Source organism: Coregonus clupeaformis, unplaced genomic scaffold (genome assembly GCF_020615455.1).
Source record: "Coregonus clupeaformis isolate EN_2021a unplaced genomic scaffold, ASM2061545v1 scaf0307, whole genome shotgun sequence".
NCBI lineage: Eukaryota > Metazoa > Chordata > Actinopteri > Salmoniformes > Salmonidae > Coregonus > Coregonus clupeaformis.
Window position 1 is genome coordinate 358,426 of NW_025533762.1, and position 22,565 is coordinate 380,990.

Sequence of the window (22,565 nt, forward strand, 5' to 3'; positions counted from 1 at the left end):
TTACTGTACACAACAGCTGTGATTTGTAGAATGCTGTTCCTGGGGCAATTTGTCATGTACTTACTAAGAACCTACCTGGATAATACTGCCAGTTATTACGGTATCTCTGCATTTTTATCATAAGAATGTATATTCCTTACTTCAAATTTCACTGACATTGAATCCTGGGCCTGTATTCATAAAGATCTAGGATCAAGTCACCCTCTGTCCATGTAATTGTATTAATTATTACAAATTCAGGAAAAACTGATCCTATATCAGCACTCCTACTCTGAGATGTGGGCCCTGAAAATTCACTGACCTTCTTGTTGGTCCATCTGTCTGTCCACCTGTGTGTTAGCAGGGCGGTGAATCCCAGGCTAGTATATCGGAGATGTCCTGCAGTGAAAGTGCCTCTTCATTCCAGTCAGCCAGCCATGGCTCCACACCAGAGATCTTGGTAGGGCTCGTCTACAATGCCACCACGGGCCGTCTCTCAGTGGAGATCATCAAAGGCAGTCACTTCAAAAACCTGGCTGCCAACAAGCCACCCAGTAAGTACACTAAGACATTCTTCTGGTTGCTTGTCAACACTTTGTCAATAATAGTCAGTGTCACCTGAGTCCAGTTTTTAATTTGACAATAAGGAGAGTCCTTGCTTTCAGAGCCGGTCTCGGTCACTTGAAGGATAGAGTAGCACTGGATAAATCAAGTGAAGCAACAGTGAATGAGGAATTTTCTTGTAACTAGCAGTAATATGTTTTTGTCAAGATCATACATTTCTGAGCAACTGTTGATTTAAGCAAAAAATGTGTGATGGGTCCACACTCAAAAAGATAAAGCTTACTTTTTACTGCATCAGGATAGCGTACACAGACGTTTAGGCCTCAATGTGTAGGTTTTAAAATAAAATCAATCAGAAACAGCATTTATAGGTAGGGCCCTTTTGATTTGGGGATTCCTTTTCATCCCACCTTATGAGGCAGATATAGCACCTTCTCACACCACGTGTGAACTAACTGTTACATTCATACCATAATCATCTAAAGTAATTATCCAATTATCCAAAATAAATTCCCAACCATGTGGATTGACTATAAATGAAATGTCTGCTGACACTTAACACCGTTGTCATCAGCAGTATACGTTGAATTGTATAAACAACTCAGATTTTAGCTGCCATGTATAATGAAATAAAACTAAAGTCAGAAGCCTAGGCTTTAAGGAACCAAATTATTAGGATAATTATTATATTTATCTCAAGGATACACTCTTTTTTAAGTGATATTCTGATCTTGGATTTCAATTATTTTCTACAACTTCCATGGTTGGTTTAATTGACTTTTCCCTTTACCTGCCCCTAATTGAAAAAAAAAATTAACTTCTGAGTCCGTATACAACAATATTATTAGCAACGCGTATGAGGATCTGACTTTTTCAGCCATCTGTTCGAGGGGTGCAAAATCCACTTGTCACTTACAGTTGAAGTAGGAAGTTTACATACACCTTAGCCAAGAATAGAAATATAAAAATAGAAAATGTGTGGGCAGAACTGAAAAAGCGTGTGCGAGCAAGGAGACCTACAAACCTGACTCAGTTACACCAGCTCTGTCAAGAGGAATGTGCCAAAATTCACCCAATTTATTGTGGGAAGCTTGTGGAAGGCAACACGAAACGTTTGACCCAAGTTAAACAATTTAAAGGCAATGCTACCAATTACCAATTGAGTGTATGTAAAATTCTGACCCACTGGGAATGTGATGAAAGAAATAAAAGCTGAAAGAAATAATTCTCTCTACTATTATTCTGACATTTCACATTCTTAAAATAAAGTGGTGATCTTAACTGACCTAAGACAGGGAATTTTCACTAGGATTAAATGTCAGGAATTGTGGAAAAACTGAGTTGAAATGTATTTAGCTAAGGTGTATGTAAACTTCCGACTTCAACTGTATTTCTAGCCTAAACTGATTGATTTTGGGGGGGATTATTGTATTATGCTAATTAGATTTCCGCGAGGGCGCAGACATCGACCTTAAGGGGTTAGAAGCACCTGCTACTCACCTGTGTTCCCTATAAACGTTATTTCTCATTGAAAAATATTTGAACCTACACACTGAAGAAGGCCTAATCTTCTGTGTATGCTATCCTGATGCAGTAAAAATAATACAAAATTGAAAAATTAAGTAAGCTGTATACCACGTCTTTTTGAGTGACTCTTCATTACCATCTTTTACTTATCTGGATTCATTGCTTTTTCTCTCTAACCTGACTTTTGAGAGAGCACGATGGTCATCTTTTGATTTGTAACAAAGAAAACTGCTGTCTTATATTACTGTATATTTTTTTCAACTATTGGCTTTCAAACTACATTATGTGGAAAAATCTAGAACATTTAAACAATTTGAAAGCATGATAAGAGAACAAGTATTTGATACACTGCCGATTTTGCAGGTTTTCCTACTTACAAAGCATGTAGAGGTCTGTAATTTTTATCATAGGTACACTTCAACTGTGGGAGACGGAATCTAAAACAAAATTCCAGAAAATCACATTGTATGATTTTTAAGTAATTCATTTGCATTTTATTGCATGACATAAGTATTTGATCACCTACCAACCAGTAAGAATTCTGGCTCTGTTAGTTTTTCTTTAAGAAGCCCTCCTGTTCTCCACTCATTACCTGTATTAACTGCACCTGTTTGAACTCGTTACCTGTATAAAAGACACCTGTCCACACACTCAATCAAACAGACTCCAACCTCTCCACAATGGCCAAGACCAGAGAGCTGTGTAAGGACATCAGGGATAAAATTGTAGACCTGCACAAGGCTGGGATGGGCTACAGGACAATAGGCAAGCAGCTTGGTGAGAAGGCAACAACTGTTGGCGCAATTATTAGAAAATGGAAGAAGTTGAAGATGACGGTCAATCACCCTCAGTCTGGGGCTCCATGCAAGATCTCATCTCGTGGGGCATCAATGATCATGAGGAAGGTGAGGGATCAGCTCAGAACTACACGGCAGGACCTGGTCAATGACCTGAAGAGAGCTGGGACATCAGTCTCAAAGAAAACCATTAGTAACACACTACGCCGTCATGGATTAAAATACTGCAGCGCACGCAAGGTCCCCCTGCTCAAGCCAGCGCATGTCCAGGCCCATCTGAAGTTTGCCAATGACCATCTGGATGATCCAGAGGAGGAATAGGAGAAGGTCATGTGGTCTGATGAGACAAAAATAGAGCTTTTTGGTCTAAACTCCACTCGCCGTGTTTGGAGGAAGAAGAAGGATGAGTACAACCCCAAGAACACCATCCCAACCGTGAAGCATGGAGGTGGAAACATCATTCTTTGGGGATGCTTTTCTGCAAAGGGGACAGGACGACTGCACCGTATTGAGGGGAGGATGGATGGGGCCATGTATCGCGAGATCTTGGCCAACAACCTCCTTCCCTCAGTAAGAGCATTGAAGATGGGTCGTGGCTGGGTCTTCCAGCATGACAACGACCCGAAACACACAGCCAGGGCAACTAAGGAGAAGCATCTCAAGGTCCTGGAGTGGCCTAGCCAGTCTCCAGACCTGAACCCAATAGAAAATCTTTGGAGGGAGCTGAAAGTCTGTATTGCCCAGCGACAGCCCCGAAACCTGAAGGATGGAGGAGTGGGCCAAAATCCCTGCTGCAGTGTGTGCAAACCTGGTCAAGACCTACAGGAAACGTATGATATCTGTAATTGCAAACAAAGGTTTCTGTACCAAATATTAAGTTCTGCTTTTCTGATGTATCAAATACTTATGTCATGCAATAAAATGCAAATTAATTACTTAAAAATCATTCAATGTGATTTTCTGGATATTTGTTTTAGATTCTGTCTCTCACAGTTGAAGTGTACCTATGATAAAAAATACAGATCTCTACATGCTTTGTAAGTAGGAAAACCTGCAAAATCGGCAGTGTATCAAATACTTGTTCTCCCCACTGTAATAGAGCTTCATGACAAACTTACTGTACATAACAACCTTTTTTTTTACAGTGCAAATAACTATTTCTGTGTGCTATAGTCAATTATTTATGTAAATAATATTGGTCTATCTGTTTAAACCTGTAACATTCATCTGTATGCAGATGATATGGTTATGTATGCCATTTCCCCAACTGTTGACCAAGTTATTTAAGAGCTGCAAACTGACTTTGTTGCCATACAGAAAGCCCTTGTTGCCTTAACACTTGTACCTAATGCGGGCAAACTAAATATATGTTGTTCTCTTAAGCAGGCAAAAATGTATCCGATGGACTACACATTTATTCATTGGATGGTTCTTGCATGGATCGAGTTCCCGCCTAAAAATATATTGGCCCGGTTTCCCGATAGCGATGGAATTTAGGCTTAGAGTGTTTTAACGATGCATCTTTCCTACAACGGCCGAAGATGTAACATGCATTTCCCAGAACAACACGCAGAGAGAACGTTCGCTAAGTGCGTTGTTGAGACGTGTCGATACTGATAAGAACGAAAGAAAGACAGGGCTGCTCTCTGATCAGTGTTCTCCCTTTCCAATCTTAACTTAACATTAAACTTATTCCACAATACTGCCGACGGATCAGCTCCTGGCTACAATCACCTATGGCTACAAATATTGAGGTGGCTAATTCTAATGCATGTCCTGTAATAAATAAATCAATATGTGGCATCATTGCGTACATTACACATAATTAAATATATTGAGACAAAAATGTGACAAATAGCTAAATAAAACTCAATGGATTAATTAACATTAAATTGATTTCAATATCATTCAAATACACTGAGTAAACCAAACATTAGGAACACCTTCCTAATATTGAGTTAAAAATCCTTCTTTAACCTGTCTCCTCCCCTTCTACACTCATTGAAGTGGATTTAGCAAGTGACATCAACAAGGGATCAAAGCTTTCGCCTGGATTCACCTGGCTACATACAGTGCATTCGGAAAGTATTCAGACCCCTTGACTTTTTCCACATTTTGTTACATTACAGCCTTATTCTAAAATGGATTAAATAGTTTTTTTCCTCATCAATCTACACACAATAACCCATAATGACGAAGCAAAAACAGGTATTTACATTAAAAAAAACTGAAATATTGCATTTACATAAGTATTCATACCCTTTACTCAGTAATTGGCAGCGAATACAGCCTGGAGTCTTCTTGGGTATGGCGCTACAAGCTTGGAACACCTGTATTTGGGGAGTTTCTCCCATTCTTCTCTGCAGTTCCTCTAAAGCTCTGTCAGGTTGGATGGGGAGCGACGCTGCACAGCTACACTACCGGTCAAAAGTTACACATGCAGAGATCTTACGTTCACCAACACCACATCTCACAAAGCCACGGCGGTTGGAACCAAAAATCTCCATTTTGCACTCCAGACCAAATGACACATTTCCACCGGTCTAATGTCCATTGCTCGTGTTTCTTGGCCCAAGCAAGTATCTTCTTCTTATTGGTGTCCTTTAGTAGTGGTTTCTTTGCAGCAATTCGACCATGAAGGTTTGATTCACACAGTCTCCTCTGAACAGTTGATGTTGAGATGTGTCTGTTACTTGAACTCTGTGAAGCATTTATTTGGGCTGCAATTTCTGAGGCTGGTAACTCTAATGAACTTATCCCCTGCAGCAGAGGTAACTCTGGGTCTTCCATTCCTGTGGCAGTCCTCATGAGAGCCAGTTTCATCATGGCGCTTGATGGTTTTTGCGACTGCACTTGAAGAAACTTTCAAGGTTCTTGACATTTTCTGAATTGACTGTCCTTCATGTTTTAAAGTAATGATGGACTGTCGTTTCTCTTTGCTTATTTGAGCTGTTCTTGCCATAAGTTGGACTTGGTCTTTTACCAAATAGGGCTATCTTCTGTGACCGGTAGTGTATTTTCAGGTCTCTCCAGAGATGTTTGATCGGGTTCAAGTCTGGGCTCTGGCTGGGCCAATCAAGGACATTCAGAGAATTGTCCTGAAGCCACTCCTGCGTTGTCTTGGCTGTGTGCTTAGGGTCGTTGTCCTGTTGGGAGGTGAACCTTCGCCCCATTCTGAAGTCCTTAGTACTCTGGAGCAGGATTTCATCAAAGATCTCTCTGTACTTTGCTCCGTTCATCTTTCCCTCGATCCTGACTGGTCTCCCAGTCCCTGCCACTGAAAGACACCTCCACAGCATGATGCTTCCACCACCATGCTTCACCGTAGGGATGGTGCCATGTTTCCATCAGACGTGACGCTTGGCATACAGGCCAAAGAGTTCAATCTTGGTTTCATCAGACCAGAGAATCTTGTTTCTCATGGTCTGAGAGTCCTTTAGGTGCCTTTTGGCAAACTCCAAGCAGGCTGTCATGTGCCTTTTACTAAAGAGTGGCTTCCGTCTGGCCACTCTACCATAAAGGCCTGATTGGTGGAGTGTTGCAGAGATGGTTGTCCTTCTGGAAGGTTCTCTCATCTCCACACAGGAACTCTGGAGCTCTGTCAGAGTGACCATCGGGTTCTTCGTCACCAACATGACCAAGGCCCTTCTCCCCCGATTGCTCAGTTTGGCCGGGCGGCCAGCTCTAGTAAGAGTCTTGGTGGTTCGAAACTTCTTCCATTTAAGAATGATGGAGGACACTGTGTTCTTGGGGACCTTCAATGCTGCAGACATTTTTTGGTACTCTTCCCCAGATCTGTGCCTCGACACACTCCTGTGTCGGAGCTCTACGGATAATTCCTTCGACCTAATGGCTTGGTTTTTGTACTGACATGCACTGCCAACTGTGGGACCTTATATAAACAGGTGTGTGCCTTTCCAAATCATGTCCAATCAATTGATTTTACCACAGGTGGACTCCAATCAAGTTGTAGAAACATCTCAAGGATGATCAATAGAAACAGTATGCACCTGAGCTCAATTTCGAGTCTCATAGCAAATGGTCTGAATACTTATGTAAATAAGGTATTACTGTTTTTTATTTGTAATACATTTGCAAAAATTCTAAAAACCTTTTTTTGCTTTGTCATAATTGGTTATTGTGTGTAGATTGATGAGGATTTTTATTTATTTAATCCATTTTAGCAAAAGGCTGTAACGTAACAAAATGTGGAAGAAGTCAAGGGATCTGAATACTTTCTGAATGCACTGTACACTGAGTATACAAAACATTAAGGACACCTACTATTTGTCATGGAAAGAGCAGGTGTCCTTAATGTTTTGTATATTCAGTTTATGTATTTATCTTTTAATACAGTCATCTCGGTTTTCATTTGAATCGTCTTCACTTTTTTTGCAATGAAATGGCAAGTTTGTAGCTAGGTTTCCAAATATTCTAAAATCTTTATAAACAAAATATGCACATTGTCCCACCGGTGGTGTGTTTCCACCAAACAAACCTGTTGCAGATCAAAATCAGTGCGTGATGAGGTAGTGCACACAAAATGTACTTTTTCCCCTACGTTTTAATGTACCGAATAAAAATCTAAAGTTCAATGTGTTTCCATCGCATTTTCAACTCTACCGATAGTTTTGTCACAAGAATTGTTGCGTTAAATAGCAAATGTGCCTCCTCTGGTCTTGGCATGTGCACTAGCCAACAGCTCGCAGATTTTTTATATGGGATGACTTTCCTCGCATAAAAACTGTGGATGGAAATGTGGTTACTGTCACATTCGTTCTGAAGTTATCAGCGGTCACAGAAAGACAAACATCTTGATTTTGTGTTTAGCTGAGATCTTGTGTGTAAAGGAAGGGCAAAAACGCATCTAACGACTTACTTAGCTGTTGTAAGAGTGGTCTGAGGCAGTCGTTAAATAACGTGCTTTTCAAGAGCAACGATGGTGTGGACACTATATAAATAATTCCTACTGAATACGTGGTGTACTTAACTGCAGTATAGTATTATTACTATTCATGGGAGCATGGTTATTATGGACATTGGTGTTGACCGTGACCTTTACCCTTCTGTGATGTCATCACCCAGAGTTGGCACAGCATTGACGGGACTCTACCTCATGTTGAGTTGGGGATATCACTCTCCTGTTTTCTACCGTCTGTACAAGGCTGTAGCCCTTTATTTTGTCGTTTGCAAGTAAAGGCAATGAACATTGAAACGTGTGTGGATAATCCTTGTAAAGTTACCGCAGATGGTTTTGGGAAACAGATCAAAGATTTAACGATGCTCCTACGAAGGTTCTAACGATGAACGTAGCCTTAAGATGCTTTTGGGAAATCAGGCCCAGGGCATTTGGATGTTTAAAAAAACATACGGATTTAAAGTGGGCTTTTTTTTAATGGGATCATGCCTCTCCCTTAACACCAGGAAGCAGATTGTACAGCCAACCTTCCTGCCTGTTCTCAACTATGGTGACACCATCTATCAGAATGCAGCAGCCCCACTACTCTAAAACCCTTAGAAGAAGTGACAGGTTTACAGGTTTAGTAGTCCTTGCATCCTGTATCAGAAGGTCAACTGGACCTCACTAAAGTCCTGTCGATCACTTCATGAATCCCTTTTAGTTTACAAAGCTCTGCTGCACAAGCTTCCAGCATACCTTACCTCACTTTTAAGGTATACAAATATGAGGCACCAAACTCGTTCACAGGGTTGGTTAACTCTTGCAGTCCCACTAGTCTCCACGGAGGTAGGATCTTTATATCTTGATTCCCTGGTGCCTCTAGGGCAGTTTAGGACTCTGGTGATGAATGTGTTAAATGAGAGCTGTAATTGTTTTGATTGAGTATAAAAATGTGTCTGTATTGTTGAAATTGTGGTGCTGAATTTGTAAATTGTTGTTTTATTTGTATTTGTATTTTATTTATTTTATTGGAAAAATCATTTTATATTATTGAATTGTTGTCTTCAGGGCACAATTGTAAATGAGACCCTGGTCTCAATGGGTTCCACTGAATAAATAAAGGTTAAATAAAAATGTAAAAATGCAGTTGATTCCCACTATCGGTAAATTTTCGTACAGCGCGTCTCTTAGTGTGCCGTGAATTCTACTAGATAAAAAGGCAAAATTAGTAAGACATTCTGGCATTTAAAGCATACAACATTTTTGAAATTGTACATAATATAAAGCTTTCTATTTTTGCATACCCACAATGCCTACTATTTAGAACGCAAGTACGGGTATTCGGACACTACCAATATCCCTGCCTTCGCAGAGATTGCATTCAGGGTAAACGCTGTATATGTCGGTTCAATAGAAAATTACCTTTTTAAAAGTTGCATTGTCGACAACCCACGATGAGATTAAATCCCGGTCTTAATCTTGATAAATTCAAATTATCAACAACAATCAATGTTGATGTTGCACAATATTTAGCGTTTTTGAAGAACATACTGGATCAGTTATAGTTATTTTTGATTCATGTCAAAAAGGTAATGAACTCTTGAGTTAGACAATATTATTACGTACATCTCAGGTTAGTGTGTCTTCGGTCGCATCCATCAAATTCCTTGCAGGATCATGTCATCGAGGGACCCCCCCTCCACCCCCGAAAAGGGACATTTCCTAATGTTTTATTATTATGCCACAATTTAACATATTTCCTTAATGTACCTCTTTAATTTCAGGAAGTTATGAAATATGTAGGCCATATAAAGTTGTCTGAACACTACCTTGCTGCAAACTGTCCTCCTGTTTTTACCCCCTTTACCCTTCATCTCCCTTCCAACTCCCCAAAATGACCAGAGGCTCCAGCAAGTTTGTGTGATACTGATGACTTTCTGACCCTGTTTCTCTCTCCTGCTGTTGTTTGTGTTCCCTCTTTCTCTCTCTTTGTTTTGTCTGCTCCTGAACTCTCTCACCCCAACTATTGACATCTTGGTCCATTGTTTCTCTTACTGCTTCCCAACCCTTGTTGTCAGATGGGCTGTTCTGTTGTCTAAAACACTTGATAGGTGGCCAGGTTTATATTATCAGAGGTGAGTCTCTCTGGCTAGCAGACTGAGGTGTCTGCCAGCTCCCTACTATCAGTGTTGGACACTGTCTATCTGTGTGTCTGTCTTTCTTTCTTTCTTTCTTTCTTTCTTTCGTTTTCTCTCTCTCTCTCTCTCTCTCTCGCTCTCTCGCTCTCTCGCTCTCTCGCTCTCTCGCTCTCTCGCTCTCTCTCTCTCTCGCTCTCTCTCTCTCTCGCTCTCTCTCTCTCTCGCTCTCTCTCTGCACTGACATCTAAGTAGACTAGAAAGTCGCAATGTATTCTCATGGATGCAGGTTGTCAGACTGCCGATGAAAGATATATTTTAATACAATTTCAATGTACAATGTTTAGTAATGAAATGTGAGTTGAATTTTTTCTTTATTTGACAGTGGCACATCTAAGATGAGAAAACCTACAAAATGTACCAAAAAACCTAAAGCTCACCATTATAATAAATGTCACTCAACCACAAACCATAAAGATCACTGACTAGGACCAGATATAGGCCATACTTGGCCTTAATTTGTTAACCTTATCATACTGCATATGACGCGGCAGGTAGCCTAGCGGGTAGGAGCGTTGGGCCAGTAACTGAAAAGGCGCTGGTTCGAATCCCCGAGCCGACTAGTTGAAGAATCTGTCAATGTGCCTAATTGCTCCTGTATGTCGCTCTGGATAAGAGCGTCTACTAAATGACTAAAATGTAAAAATGACTCATCCATGAAGAACATTGGGTAGCACTTCATAATAACTCCACGTAATAAAGCATTTATTATGCATTAATAAATAGTTTATTAATAATTTATTAATCATTACTCTATTGATAAGATTTAATTTAGGTCCTTATAAACTATTTACTAATCATTAGTTAAGTGTTGTTGCATGGCCTCATCTAAAGTGTGGGCTATTTATACTTTATAAATACTTCATAAATGTTTTGTGTGACCAGTGCAACGGGGGTGGTTTGAGTAAAAAAAAATTTGGGGGGGGGGGGGATTCATTTTGGTTAACAAAACACTCCAGACCACTCTTGAACGTCTAAAACTAGATATCAAGTATGTAGAAATGATAATGGACCTACAGTGGGGAGAACAAGTATTTTATACACTGCCGTTTTTGCAGGTTTTCCACTTACAAAGCATGTAGAGGTCTGTAATTTTTATCATAGGTACACTTCAACTGTGAGAGATGGAATCCAGAAAATCACATTGTATGATTTTTAAGTAATTCATTTGCATTTTATTGCATGACATAAGTATTTGATCACCTACCAACCAGTAAGAATTCCGGCTCTCACAGACCTGTTAGTTTTTCTTTAAGAAGCCCTCCTGTTCTCCACTCATTACCTGTATTAACTGCACCTGTTTGAACGTGTTACCTGTATAAAAGACACCTGTCCACACACTCAATCAAACAGACTCCAACCTCTCCACAATGGCCAAGACCAGAGAGCTGTGTAAGGACATCACGGATAAAATTGTAGACCTGCACAAGGCTGGGATGGGCTACAGGACAATAGGCAAGCAGCTTGGTGAATTGTGAGCTTGAGAAGGCAACAACTGTTGGCGCAATTATTAGAAAATGGAAGAAGTTCAAGATGACGGTCAATCACCCTCGGGTCTGGGGCTCCATGCAAGATCTCACCTCGTGGGGCATCAATGATCATGAGGAAGGTGAGGGATCAGCCCAGAACTACAAGGCAGGACCTGGTCAATGAGCTGAAGAGAGCTGGGACCACAGTCTCAAAGAAAGCCATTAGTAACACACTACGCCGTCATGGATTAAAATCCTGCAGTGCACGCAAGGTCCCCCTGCTCAAGCCAGCGCATGTCCAGGCCCATCTGAAGTTTGCCAATGACCATCTGGATGATCCAGAGGAGGAATGGGAGAAGTTCATGTGGTCTGATGAGACAAAAATAGAGCTTTTTGGTCTAAACTCCACTCGCCGTGTTTGGAGGAAGAAGAAGGATGAGTACAACCCCAAGAACACCATCCCAACCGTGAAGCATGGAGATGGAAACATCATTCTTTGGGGATGCTTTTCTGCAAAGGGGACAGGACGACTGCACCGTATTGAGGGGAGGATGGATGGGGCCATGTATCACGAGATCTTGGCCAACAACCTCCTTCCCTCAGTAAGAGCATTGAAGATGGGTCATGGCTGGGTCTTCCAGCATGACAACGACCCGAAACACACAGCCAGGGCAACAAAGGAGTGGCTCCGTAAGAAGCATCTCAAGGTCCTGGAGTGGCCTAGCCAGTCTCCAGACCTGAACCCAATAGAAAATCTTTGGAGGGAGCTGAAAGTCCGTATTACAGCCCCGAAACCTGAAGGATCTGGAGAAGTTCTGTATGGAGGAGTGGGCCAAAATCCCTGCTGCAGTGTGTGCAAACCTGGTCAAGACCTACAGGAAACGTATGATCTCTGTAATTGCAAACAAAGGTTTCTGTACCAAATATTAAGTTCTGCTTTTCTGATGTATCAAATACATGCAAATTAATTACTTATATATCATACAATGTGATTTTCTGGATTATTGTTTTAGATTCCGTCTCTCACAGTTGAAGTGTACCTATGATAAAAATGACAGACCTCTACATGCTTTGTAAGTAGGAAAACCTGCAAAATCGGCAGTGTATCAAATACTTGTTCTCCCCACTGTATATGTTTTCAAATAACTGCCCTTTTTTCTGTGCCACAAATTGCTTTTGACCAACAAATTGGTCCCAATAAAAGTATGTACGGCCCTCCTCTGAATTTGGAAATCCCAATGTAGCCCTCGAGCCAAAATCATTGTCCACCCCTGGCCTAGAACATATCACTGGTAAAATAATAAGCACACAACACTGGATGTTAAAATAAATATATCAACAGTTTTATTCACAAAAACAGTTGTGAACTTGAGGAAGAGTTGTAATGTGAATGTTTTGCTAATGTTATCAACATTGCGAACACGAACTACAGTAAAACTTCAATTAATAGCCCGGGCGTTTATTTGAGACTGGCATCTATTTCCTTAATGCACACAGCTTTTGCTAATGTGCATAGTTAATTGTTTAATTCCAGCATTCACTTCCAACATTTTTATAAACGTCTTATTGCTTGCACTAATGTGTTATCATTTACACACTGTGTCACATTTCTTTTGTATTAGTATGCCTGTATTTAAAACAACTTTTCCTTGACAGAATAATTATTATCTTCTTTGACAATGCATTTTCGGCAGTTCTTTTGCCACTAGAGGGCTGGCTATCGGCCGATTTCTGGGTGTCTGCACTCCCGAAGTTGACTGATTTTTGTGCTTGCCAGTCAGCTAGCAGTTCTCAGCTGTTAGCAGCCAATGGCTAGCAGTTTCTTACTGGCAATAAAAACGGATGATCGCCATAATTTTTTTGAGACATTACTGACTTATTTAATGCAACAAATCAAATATTAAACCTCGTAAACAATTCATTGTAATTCATGGTAACATCATAAACAATTAACTTACACCTGGCGTTTATTTGCTGAAATGTGTGTCGTTGCCCGGCTATTAATAGGGACATTGAAGTTTTACAGTAATCATAAAATAGGGAGCTGGGCGGACTGGCCAGTTGTTCTCTAGTGGACTTCTATCCCTTCATTACTACTGATATGTGATTGAGGTAGATATGTTACATGTATGATTTTCAGGTAGAAATCTGACCTGCAGAACCTTTAAATGCTCCCAGTGCTTCAGTCTTTTATTTTTTACACAAGGCTTTGTGTGGCGGCACCTTTACTGGGCCTTTAAAGGTAGTAACTCTTTAAACGTAATGGGATAGCGCAGTGAAATGATGTATTCAGATATTTGTTTCCTTACTTCGTAAGCAGTCTATGGACTATTCTTAATCATGGACCTAGAACTTAATCATGCACCTCACCAAATGACACAATATTTTACTTTAGGGTTAACTGAGATTACACTGCTCACGGTAGTGACTGCAATCCACACTTTGGTTTTGGTAGAAAAGTCACTGCGAAGAAACGCTTATGTTACCATTTTTGGTCACTCAAAACACTTATAAAGTATGTATAACGTATAAACAGCCCACACTTAAGATGAGGCCACACGAAAATACTTAAAAGGTTGAGTAAATTAGAATTTTGTCCCCAAATGTACCAACATTTCAATTTTTTACGGTGCCTTGCAAAAGTATTCAGACCCCTTGTAGGTGGTGGGCGGTAGCAAGCTATCTGCTTTAGTTGGCAAAATACTTACTATTATGTTTGCTAGTTGGACAGGCAAACGCCGTAGAGTACTAAACTGTGAACCAATCAAAACTCTGTACTATCCATGGTACTATCTCTGCTGATCACGTCTGCCAATCACATTATCTGTATCTAAGGTACGAGATGCTGACATCTCGGATAGCTCTCCGTCCGACAAATTGCCATCAGGTAAAGTATTTTTTATATATTTGTAATCTAACTATTTAGTTATAGAAACGCGATACCATCAATGCAAGCTGTAAAATGACTCCCAACGTAGAACACAGCAACCTTAGTAATGTAGCTTGCTAGTTAGCTAGCTAGTTACAACAAGTAGAACTGTTGCTAGTTAGCAGGATCAGATAGCTAAAATGTTAGCTAGTGATAAAGCTATCAGTTTATTCCAAGTAATATTTAAGACTACACAAATCTATAGGATAAGTAGTGTAAATCTAATACAGTCATCTAGGCAGGACCCACTAATTTCATTCATACTGACAAATACAAAACGACACATTATTATCCCTGTCAATAGTTAGTCAGGGGATTGCAGAACACCCTGCATCAGACTGTCAGGATGTTCAATTTCTATCTCACAAACTACATTCCTTTTCTGTGATGATTTATTTGATTCACACTATGTTGGATCATTGCTGCGGGGACTTGTTCCATTCAGCCACAAGAGCATAAGTGAGGTTGGGCACTGATGTTGGGTGATTAGGCCTGGCTCGCAGTCAGCGTTCCAATTCATCCCAAAAGTGTTCGATGGGGTTGAGGTCAGGGCCCTGTGCAGGCCAGTCAAGTTCTTCCAACAGATCTTGACAAACCATTTCTGTATGGGCCTCACTTTGTGCACAGTGGCATTGTCATGCTGAAACAGGGGGCCTTCCCCAAACTGTTGCCACAAAGTTGGAAGCACAGAATCATCTAGAATGTCTTTGTATGCTGTAGCATTAAGATTTCCCTTCACTGGAATTAAGGTCCGAGCCCGAAACATAAAAAAACAGCCCCAGACCATTATTCCTCCTCCACCAAATTTTACAGTTATCACTATGCATTGGGGCAGGTAGCGTTCCCATGCATCCGCTAAACCCAGATTCGTCCAGATGGTGAAGCGTGATTCATCACTCCAGAGAACGCGTTTCCACTGCTCCAGAGTCCAATGGCGGTGAGCTTTACACCACTCTAGCCGACGCGTGGCATTGCGCATTGGTGATCTTAGGCTAGTGTGCGGCTGCTTGGCCATGGAAAACTATTTCATGAAGCTCCCGACGAACAGTTCTTGTACTGACGTTGCTTCCAGAGGCAGTTTGGAACTCGGTAGTGAGTGTTGCAACCAAGGACAGATGGTAGAGTTCTCGTCTCTGGACCACACAAGCTTTAGATTGCATTCTGCTAAGGCACTTCTCTCTTTCTACATCATTCAGCTACATTGGGGACCAAGGTGGTATCCTTCCGATACGCCTATGGGGCCTGGGCACACAAATGCTCCTGGAGAGAAGGGGAAATAATGAAGCATGCGTTGATGACAGTTCTACAGTCTCTTCACATTCTCTCAACCAGCTTCACCTGGAATGCTTTTCCAACAGTCTTGAAGGAGTTCCCACATATGCTGAGCACTTGTTGGCTGCTTTTCCTTCACTCTGCTGTCCGACTCATCCCAAACCATCTCAATTGGGTTGAGGTCGGGGGATTGTGGAGAATAGGTCATCTGATGCAGCACTCCATCACTCTCCTTCTTGGTAAAATAGCCCTTACACAGCCGGGATGTGTGTTGGGTCATTGTCCTGTTGAAAAACAAATGATAGTCCCACTAAGCCCAAACCAGATGGGATGGCGTATCTCTGCAGAATGCTGTGGTAGCCATGCTGGTTAAGTGTGCCTTGAATTTTAAATAAATCACAGACAGTGTCACCAGCAAAGCACCTCCACACCATAACACCTCCTCCTCCATGGTATACGGTGGGAACTACACATGCGGAGATCATCCGTTCACCCACACCGCGTCTCACAAAGACACAGCGGTTGGAACCAAACATCTCCAATTTGGTCTAATGTCCATTGCTCGCGAGTTTTGGCCCAAGCAGGTCTCTTCTTCTTATTGGTGTCCTTTAGTAGTGGTTTCTTTGCAGCAATTCGACCATGAAGGCCTGATTCACACAGTCCACTCTGAACAGTTGATGTTGAGATGTGACTTGAACTCTGTGAAGCATTTATTTGGGCTGCTATTTCTGAGGCTTGTAACTTCAATGAACTTATCCTCTGCAGCAGAGGTAACTCTGGGTCTTCGATTCCTGTGGCAGTCCTCATGAGAGCCAGTGTCATCATAGCGCTTGATGGTTTTTGCGACTGCACTTGAAGAAACGTTCAAAGTTCTTGAAATGTTCCGTATTGACTGACCTTCATGTCTTAAAGTAATGATGGTCTGTCGTTTCTCTTTGCTGATTTGAGCTGTTCTTGCCATAATATGGACTTATAGGGTTATCTTCTGTATACCACCCCTACCTTGTCACAACACAAGTGATTGGCTCAAATGCATTAAGAAGGAAGTAAATTCCACAAATTAACTTTTAACAAGGCACACTTGTTAATTGAAATACATTCCAGTTGACTACCTCATGAAGCTGGTTGAGAGAATGCCAAGAGTGTGCAAAGTTGTCATCAAGGCAATGGGTGGCTTTTTTGGTTACTACATGATGCCATATGTCTTATTTCATAGTTTTGATGTCGTCACTATTATTCTGCAATATAGAAAAAAGTAAAAATAAAGAAAAACCCTGGAATGAGTAGGCGTGTCCAAACTTTTGACTGGTGCTGTATATTAAATATCTTATGAATTATCTTATGAATCGTTATTAAATACTTTAAACATTGTTTATTTATGTGTGAATAACTACGTTACTAGCATTTACAAATGTGGGAGTAATGTTAAAAAAATTATGAGTACATTATTTACTAATCCATTATAAATGCTTTATTATGTGGAGTTATTATAAAGTGCTACCAAACATTGCTAATTCAGAGCTTTGAACAGTATATGTGTCAGTGAGTGTGTGTATCTTTTTCACCTCCACCCCAGCCCTGATTATTCTCATGTATGTATTTCCCCGTCCAGCCCTGAGCCTTGCTCCCTGCTTCTTTTCATTGTATGTTGGGTTGTGGGAATCATGATTGCTTGCTTCTCCATATTAGGAGTCATTCAGGCCAACTTTTTGCTTTTGTTGACTTGTGAGCTTTTGTAATGGGATATGCTAGTGACTGTTTGTGCCATTCAATAAACAATGCAGTATTTTGGCGCATTTTCTACAGTGGGGTCCGGAATTATTGACACCCTTGATAAAGATGTGCAATAATGACTGTATAAAATAAATAATTTAAATACAGAGCTATATTGTATGCTCCAAAAATTGGGAAATTATATTATTTTATACAAATATAATTACTCAGATTAAAATATTTCCGTTAATAAGACTTATACATTAATGTGGATGCTACCATGATTATGGATAATACTGAATTAACTGTGAATATAGATGAGTGAGAAAGCTACAGAGGGTCAAAGATCATACCCCCAAGACATGCTAAACACTCACCATTACCAATAACAGAGGAGGTTAGCATGTCTTGGGGGTAGGATCTTTGACCCACTGTAGCTTTCTCACTCATCATTATTTACGATTCATTCAGGATTATTCCTGGTAGCAGCCACATTAATGTAGAAGTGTTTAGAAACATATTCTTATCTTATTTACAATAAAAGTGATTCCAAGATGACACAATACATTATTTAACAATTGTTGAATGTTTAGTCATTTAGCGGACGCTGCTTACAGTAGTGAGTACATACATTTTCATACTTTATTTCATACGATGATTATTATTATTATCAAATAATAATAATATATACTGAACAAAAATATAAACGCAACATGCAACAATTTCAAAGATTTTACTGAGTTACAGTTCATATAAGGAAATCAGTCAATTCAAATAAACTCATTAGGCCCTAATCTATGGATTTTACATGACTGGGAATACAGATATGGATCTGTTAGTCACAGATACCTTAAATAAAAGGTGGCGGCGTGGATCAGAACACCAGTCAGTATCTGGTGTGACCACCATTTGCCTAATGCAGCACGACACATCTCCTTTGCATAGAGTTGATCAGGCTGTTGATTGTGGCCTGTGAAATGTTGTCCCACTCCTCTTCAATGGCTGTGTGAAGTTGCTGGATATTGACAGGAACTGGAACGCGCTGTCATACACGTCGATCCAGAGCTACCCACACATGCTCAATGGGTGACATGTCTGGTGAGTATGCAGGCCATGGAAGAACTGGGAGATTTTCAGCTTCCAGGAATTGTGTACAGATCCTTGTGACATGGGGCTGTGCATTTTCATGCTGAAACATGAGGTGATGGCAGTGGATGAATGGTACGGTATCTGTGCATTAACATTTCCATCGATAAAATGCAATTGTGTTCGTTGTTCGTGCTTATGCCTGCCCATACCAAAACCCCACCACCACCATGGGGCACTCTGTTCACAACGTTGACATCAGCAAACTGCTCACCCACACAACACCATACACTTGGTCTGCGGTTGTGAGGCCGGTTGGACGTACTGCCAAATTCTCTAAAATGACGTTGGAGGCGGCTTATGATAGAGAAATGAACATTACATTCTCTGGCAACAGCTCTAGTGGACATTCCTGCAGTCAGCATGCCAATTGCATGCTCCCTCAAAACTTGAAATAAGCTTTTTGTGCGTATGGGACATTTCTGGGATTTTTTATTTCAGCTATTGGGACCAACACATTACATGTTGCATTTATATTTTTGTTCAGTGTAATTTCCCAATTTTTTGGAGCATACAGTATAGCTCAGTATTTGAATTATTTATTTTATACAGTCATTATTTCTTATCTTTATCAAGGGTGTCAATAATTTCAAACCCCACTGTACTTGATAACAAATGTCTGTCTCTCCACACAATTTTGTTTTATTATAGCCATTTTAATTCTGGAGATTTGCGTAAATGCTTTCCCAGTGAAGTCAAAGCTTCTGGAAAGCTATTGACAATAAAACAGTAAAATACCTCATTAGACAAGCAAAAGTCATTGTAATTGCTCTATTACATTCAATTGATGCAACAGTATATCATTCTTCAAATGGGAATTTATTAGGGCAGTCAGCAGGGGTTCTGGGGACTTTTTGTATATTGACTCAATTCAGACGTGATTGACTTTAGATTGCATAGAGAAATAGTAAAATCTGGCTACACTGACAAATCTAAAAGCTGTGAAGTCGGAATCAGGCCATGAATGATGCTTTGAATTTGTGTGCAAAGTTGTGAGTACACAGTAGTTGAGGATGGAAATGTTGTTGGCATGTGGGAAAAAAAATCTGTCACATTAATCAGCTGTCACAACCCCTCTCATTCATTAACAATGGTAGAATAAATTCTCCACCACGACTGGCCACTTAAGACACCAACAGCTCTACAGTTGAAGCCATTCTACAGCAAGCGACAATAAAATGAAGGCTAGTTTGGGAGTGCTTTTATGTGAGAGCGCAAGAGAACCCCTGAATTCAAGGCAAAGAGCTATACGCCTTCGAAAGCAGCTGGTACTGATCGGTATAAAAGCCCTGTCAATTCATGCCTTACCCACTCATTCACAGCAGTAGAAATACAGAACATTATGGAAAAGGGTTATGGCCAAAGGTGAAACATTATCAAAGCCTTTGTGATTGCTATGCTTGCCGCTGTTTCTTCAAATTTGGTTTGCAGCCTTGGTTGTCGTCAGTTGTTCTCTCAGGGTTTTTTGCGTGTAGATAAAATATAAAATAAAGTGAGTGATGAATATTCACTTTCTAATAGTTGGAGTTGAATCCCTACATTGCTTCTCTGGGAGGTAATTGAATAAGGAATGATTTAGGAATAACTTTAGTGATATGATGTGAACCATTTTTTATGCCTCCGTAATTGCTTTGGGTTATCTTCAGTTTTGCATGTTGCCGTGCTGTAGCTTATCCATTTACTGTATTATGTATGTGTCACCCCCCCCCAAAAAAAAATCCTATTTGTCACCCCTCAAGAAAACTCATTAATTTGAAGTAAAAAATTGTAATGTTTGCATTTCTTAAAATGAACACAATTGTTATTTTTGGACTATGGGCTGTATCTCAGCATTTGGGAGAAAGTTTATATAATTTTTTCGTTTCTAATCCTTATTCATTCTCTCCATTTCTTCCTCTTAGATACATATGTCAAGCTGACCTTATTGAACTCAATGGGCCAGGAGATGTCCAAGTGTAAGACGTCGATCTGTCGTGGCCAGCCCAACCCTACATACAAGGAGACGTTTGTCTTCCAGGTTGCCCTCTTCCAGCTGTCAGACGTGACACTCATCCTCTCCGTGTACAACAAGCGCAGCATGAAGCGCAAGGAGATGATCGGTTGGATCTCGCTAGGCCTCAACAGCTCTGGAGAGGAGGAACTCACTCACTGGACCCAGATGAAAGAGTCCAAAGGACAGCAGGTCTGCCGGTGGCACAGTCTGTTGGAATCCTAGACCGATGGGATACAGGAGGAAGCAAAGGTGGCTGAGAAGAGAGGGATGGGGAACAGGGGCAGGGCCAAGCCCATAGGTGTCTCTGCTCAGGTGAAACATTCCTTATGTGGACTCTGGGTTGATGGGTTGGTCATGGTGGGTGGTGTTATGTGGTCTAGGCTATGTCAAATGACTTGACAGAGTGTTACTTAATTTGCCAGGTTTTTTAAATCATCTTTGATTGGGATTAACACTTGTCAAACTGATACGAAATTCCCTGCCATAGTCCGTAGTTGAACATATTAGTTGATTTAGAACATGAAGATGTACCAGAATACATGAAAAAAATGAACATTTCTTTCACAATGTCATGCCCAAATGCCACCAGAATTCAAGAATGGCCCAGATACAAAGACTTAGTTTGTCTAGTTTCAAGTTTTAATGTCACATGCACAAGTACAGTGAAATGCCTTTCTTGCTAGCTCTAACCCCAACAATGCAGTAATCAATAACAATATAATACAAAAAATAACAAGCACACAAGAAAAATAAGAAGTAAGAAGAACACGATAAAGTAAGTAAGCAACAATTTCAAAGATTTTACTGAGTTACAGTTCATTTAAGGAAATCATTCAATTTAAATGAATTCATTAGGCCCTAATCTATGGATTTCACATGACTATAGATACAGATATGCATCTGTTGGTCACAGATACCTTAAAGAGAAAGGTAGGGGCGGGGGATCAGAAAACCAGTCATTATCTGGTGTGACCACCATTTACCTCATGCAGCCCGACACATCTCCTTCGCATAGAGTTGATCAGGCTGTTGATTGTGGCCTGTGGAATGTTGTCCCACTCCTCATCAATGGCTGTGCAAAGTTGCTGGATATTGGCGGGAAATGGAACATGCTGTTGTACACGTAGATTTAGAGCATCCCAAACATGCTCAATGGGTGACATGTCTGGTGAGTATGCAGGCCATGGAAGAACTGGGACATTTTCAGCTTCCAGGAATTGTGTACAGATCCTTGCAACATGGGGCGGTGCATTATCATCTTGAAACATGATGGCGTGACAGCGGCAGATGAATGGCACAACAATGGCCCTCAGGATCTCGTCACGGTATCTCTACATTCAAATTGCCATCGATAAAATGCAATTGTGTTCGTTGTCCATAGCTTATGCCTGCCCATACCATAACCCCACCACCAACATGGGCACTCTGTTCACAACGTTGATATCAGCAAACCGCTAGCAAACATGGTGCCATACACATGGTCTGCGGTTGTGAAGCCGGTTGGACATACTGCCAATTTCTCTAAAACGACGTTTGAGGTGGCTTATGGTAGAGAAATTAACATTAAATTATCTGCCAACTGCTCTGGTGGACATTCCTGCGGTCAGCATGCCAATTGCACGGTCCCTGAAAATTTAGACATCTATGGCATTGTGTTGTGTGACACATCACATTTTAGAGTGGCCTTTTATTTTCCCCAGCACAAGGTGCACCTGTGTAATGATCATGCTGTTTAATCAGCTTCTTGATATGCCACACCTGTCAGGTGGATGGATTATCTTGGCAAAGGAGAAATGCTCACTAACAGGGATATAAACAAATGTTCCCCCAAATTTGAGAGAAATTAGCTTTTTGTGTGTATGGAAAGTTTCTGGGATCTTTTATTTGAGCTCATGAAACATCGGACCAACACTTTACATGTTGCATTTATATTTTTGTTTTGTATATATACAGGTTCAGTCCCAACGTACAGTACTATATACATACTATATACAGGGTTGGTTTGAGTCAAGACCAACATACAGCTGGCTAATTTTCTGCAAGTGTGGCAACTTGTTTAGAAAAATTGCATGCTGTCCCTA

The 22,565-nt window shown here is 40.6% G+C and overlaps 1 protein-coding gene across 4 annotated transcripts in view; it reads left to right on the plus strand.

Annotated features, from left to right (window-relative positions):
- The window catches only part of syt14a (synaptotagmin XIVa), a 186,908-nt gene extending 165,573 nt beyond the window's left edge, over positions 1-21,335 (plus strand). The window contains exons 8-10 of one of the 4 annotated variants that reach the window (XM_041848356.2): positions 341-533; positions 9,846-9,902; positions 20,393-21,335. In XM_041848356.2, the coding sequence (XP_041704290.1) occupies positions 341-533; positions 9,846-9,902; positions 20,393-20,706 (564 nt within the window). In that variant the 3' untranslated portion in view covers positions 20,707-21,335. The remainder of the gene's footprint in view (positions 1-340; positions 534-9,845; positions 9,903-20,392) is intronic. The other 3 variants (XM_041848357.2, XM_041848358.2, XM_041848359.2) reach the window with 3 other exon arrangements.
- The last annotated feature ends 1,230 nt before the right edge of the window (positions 21,336-22,565 follow it).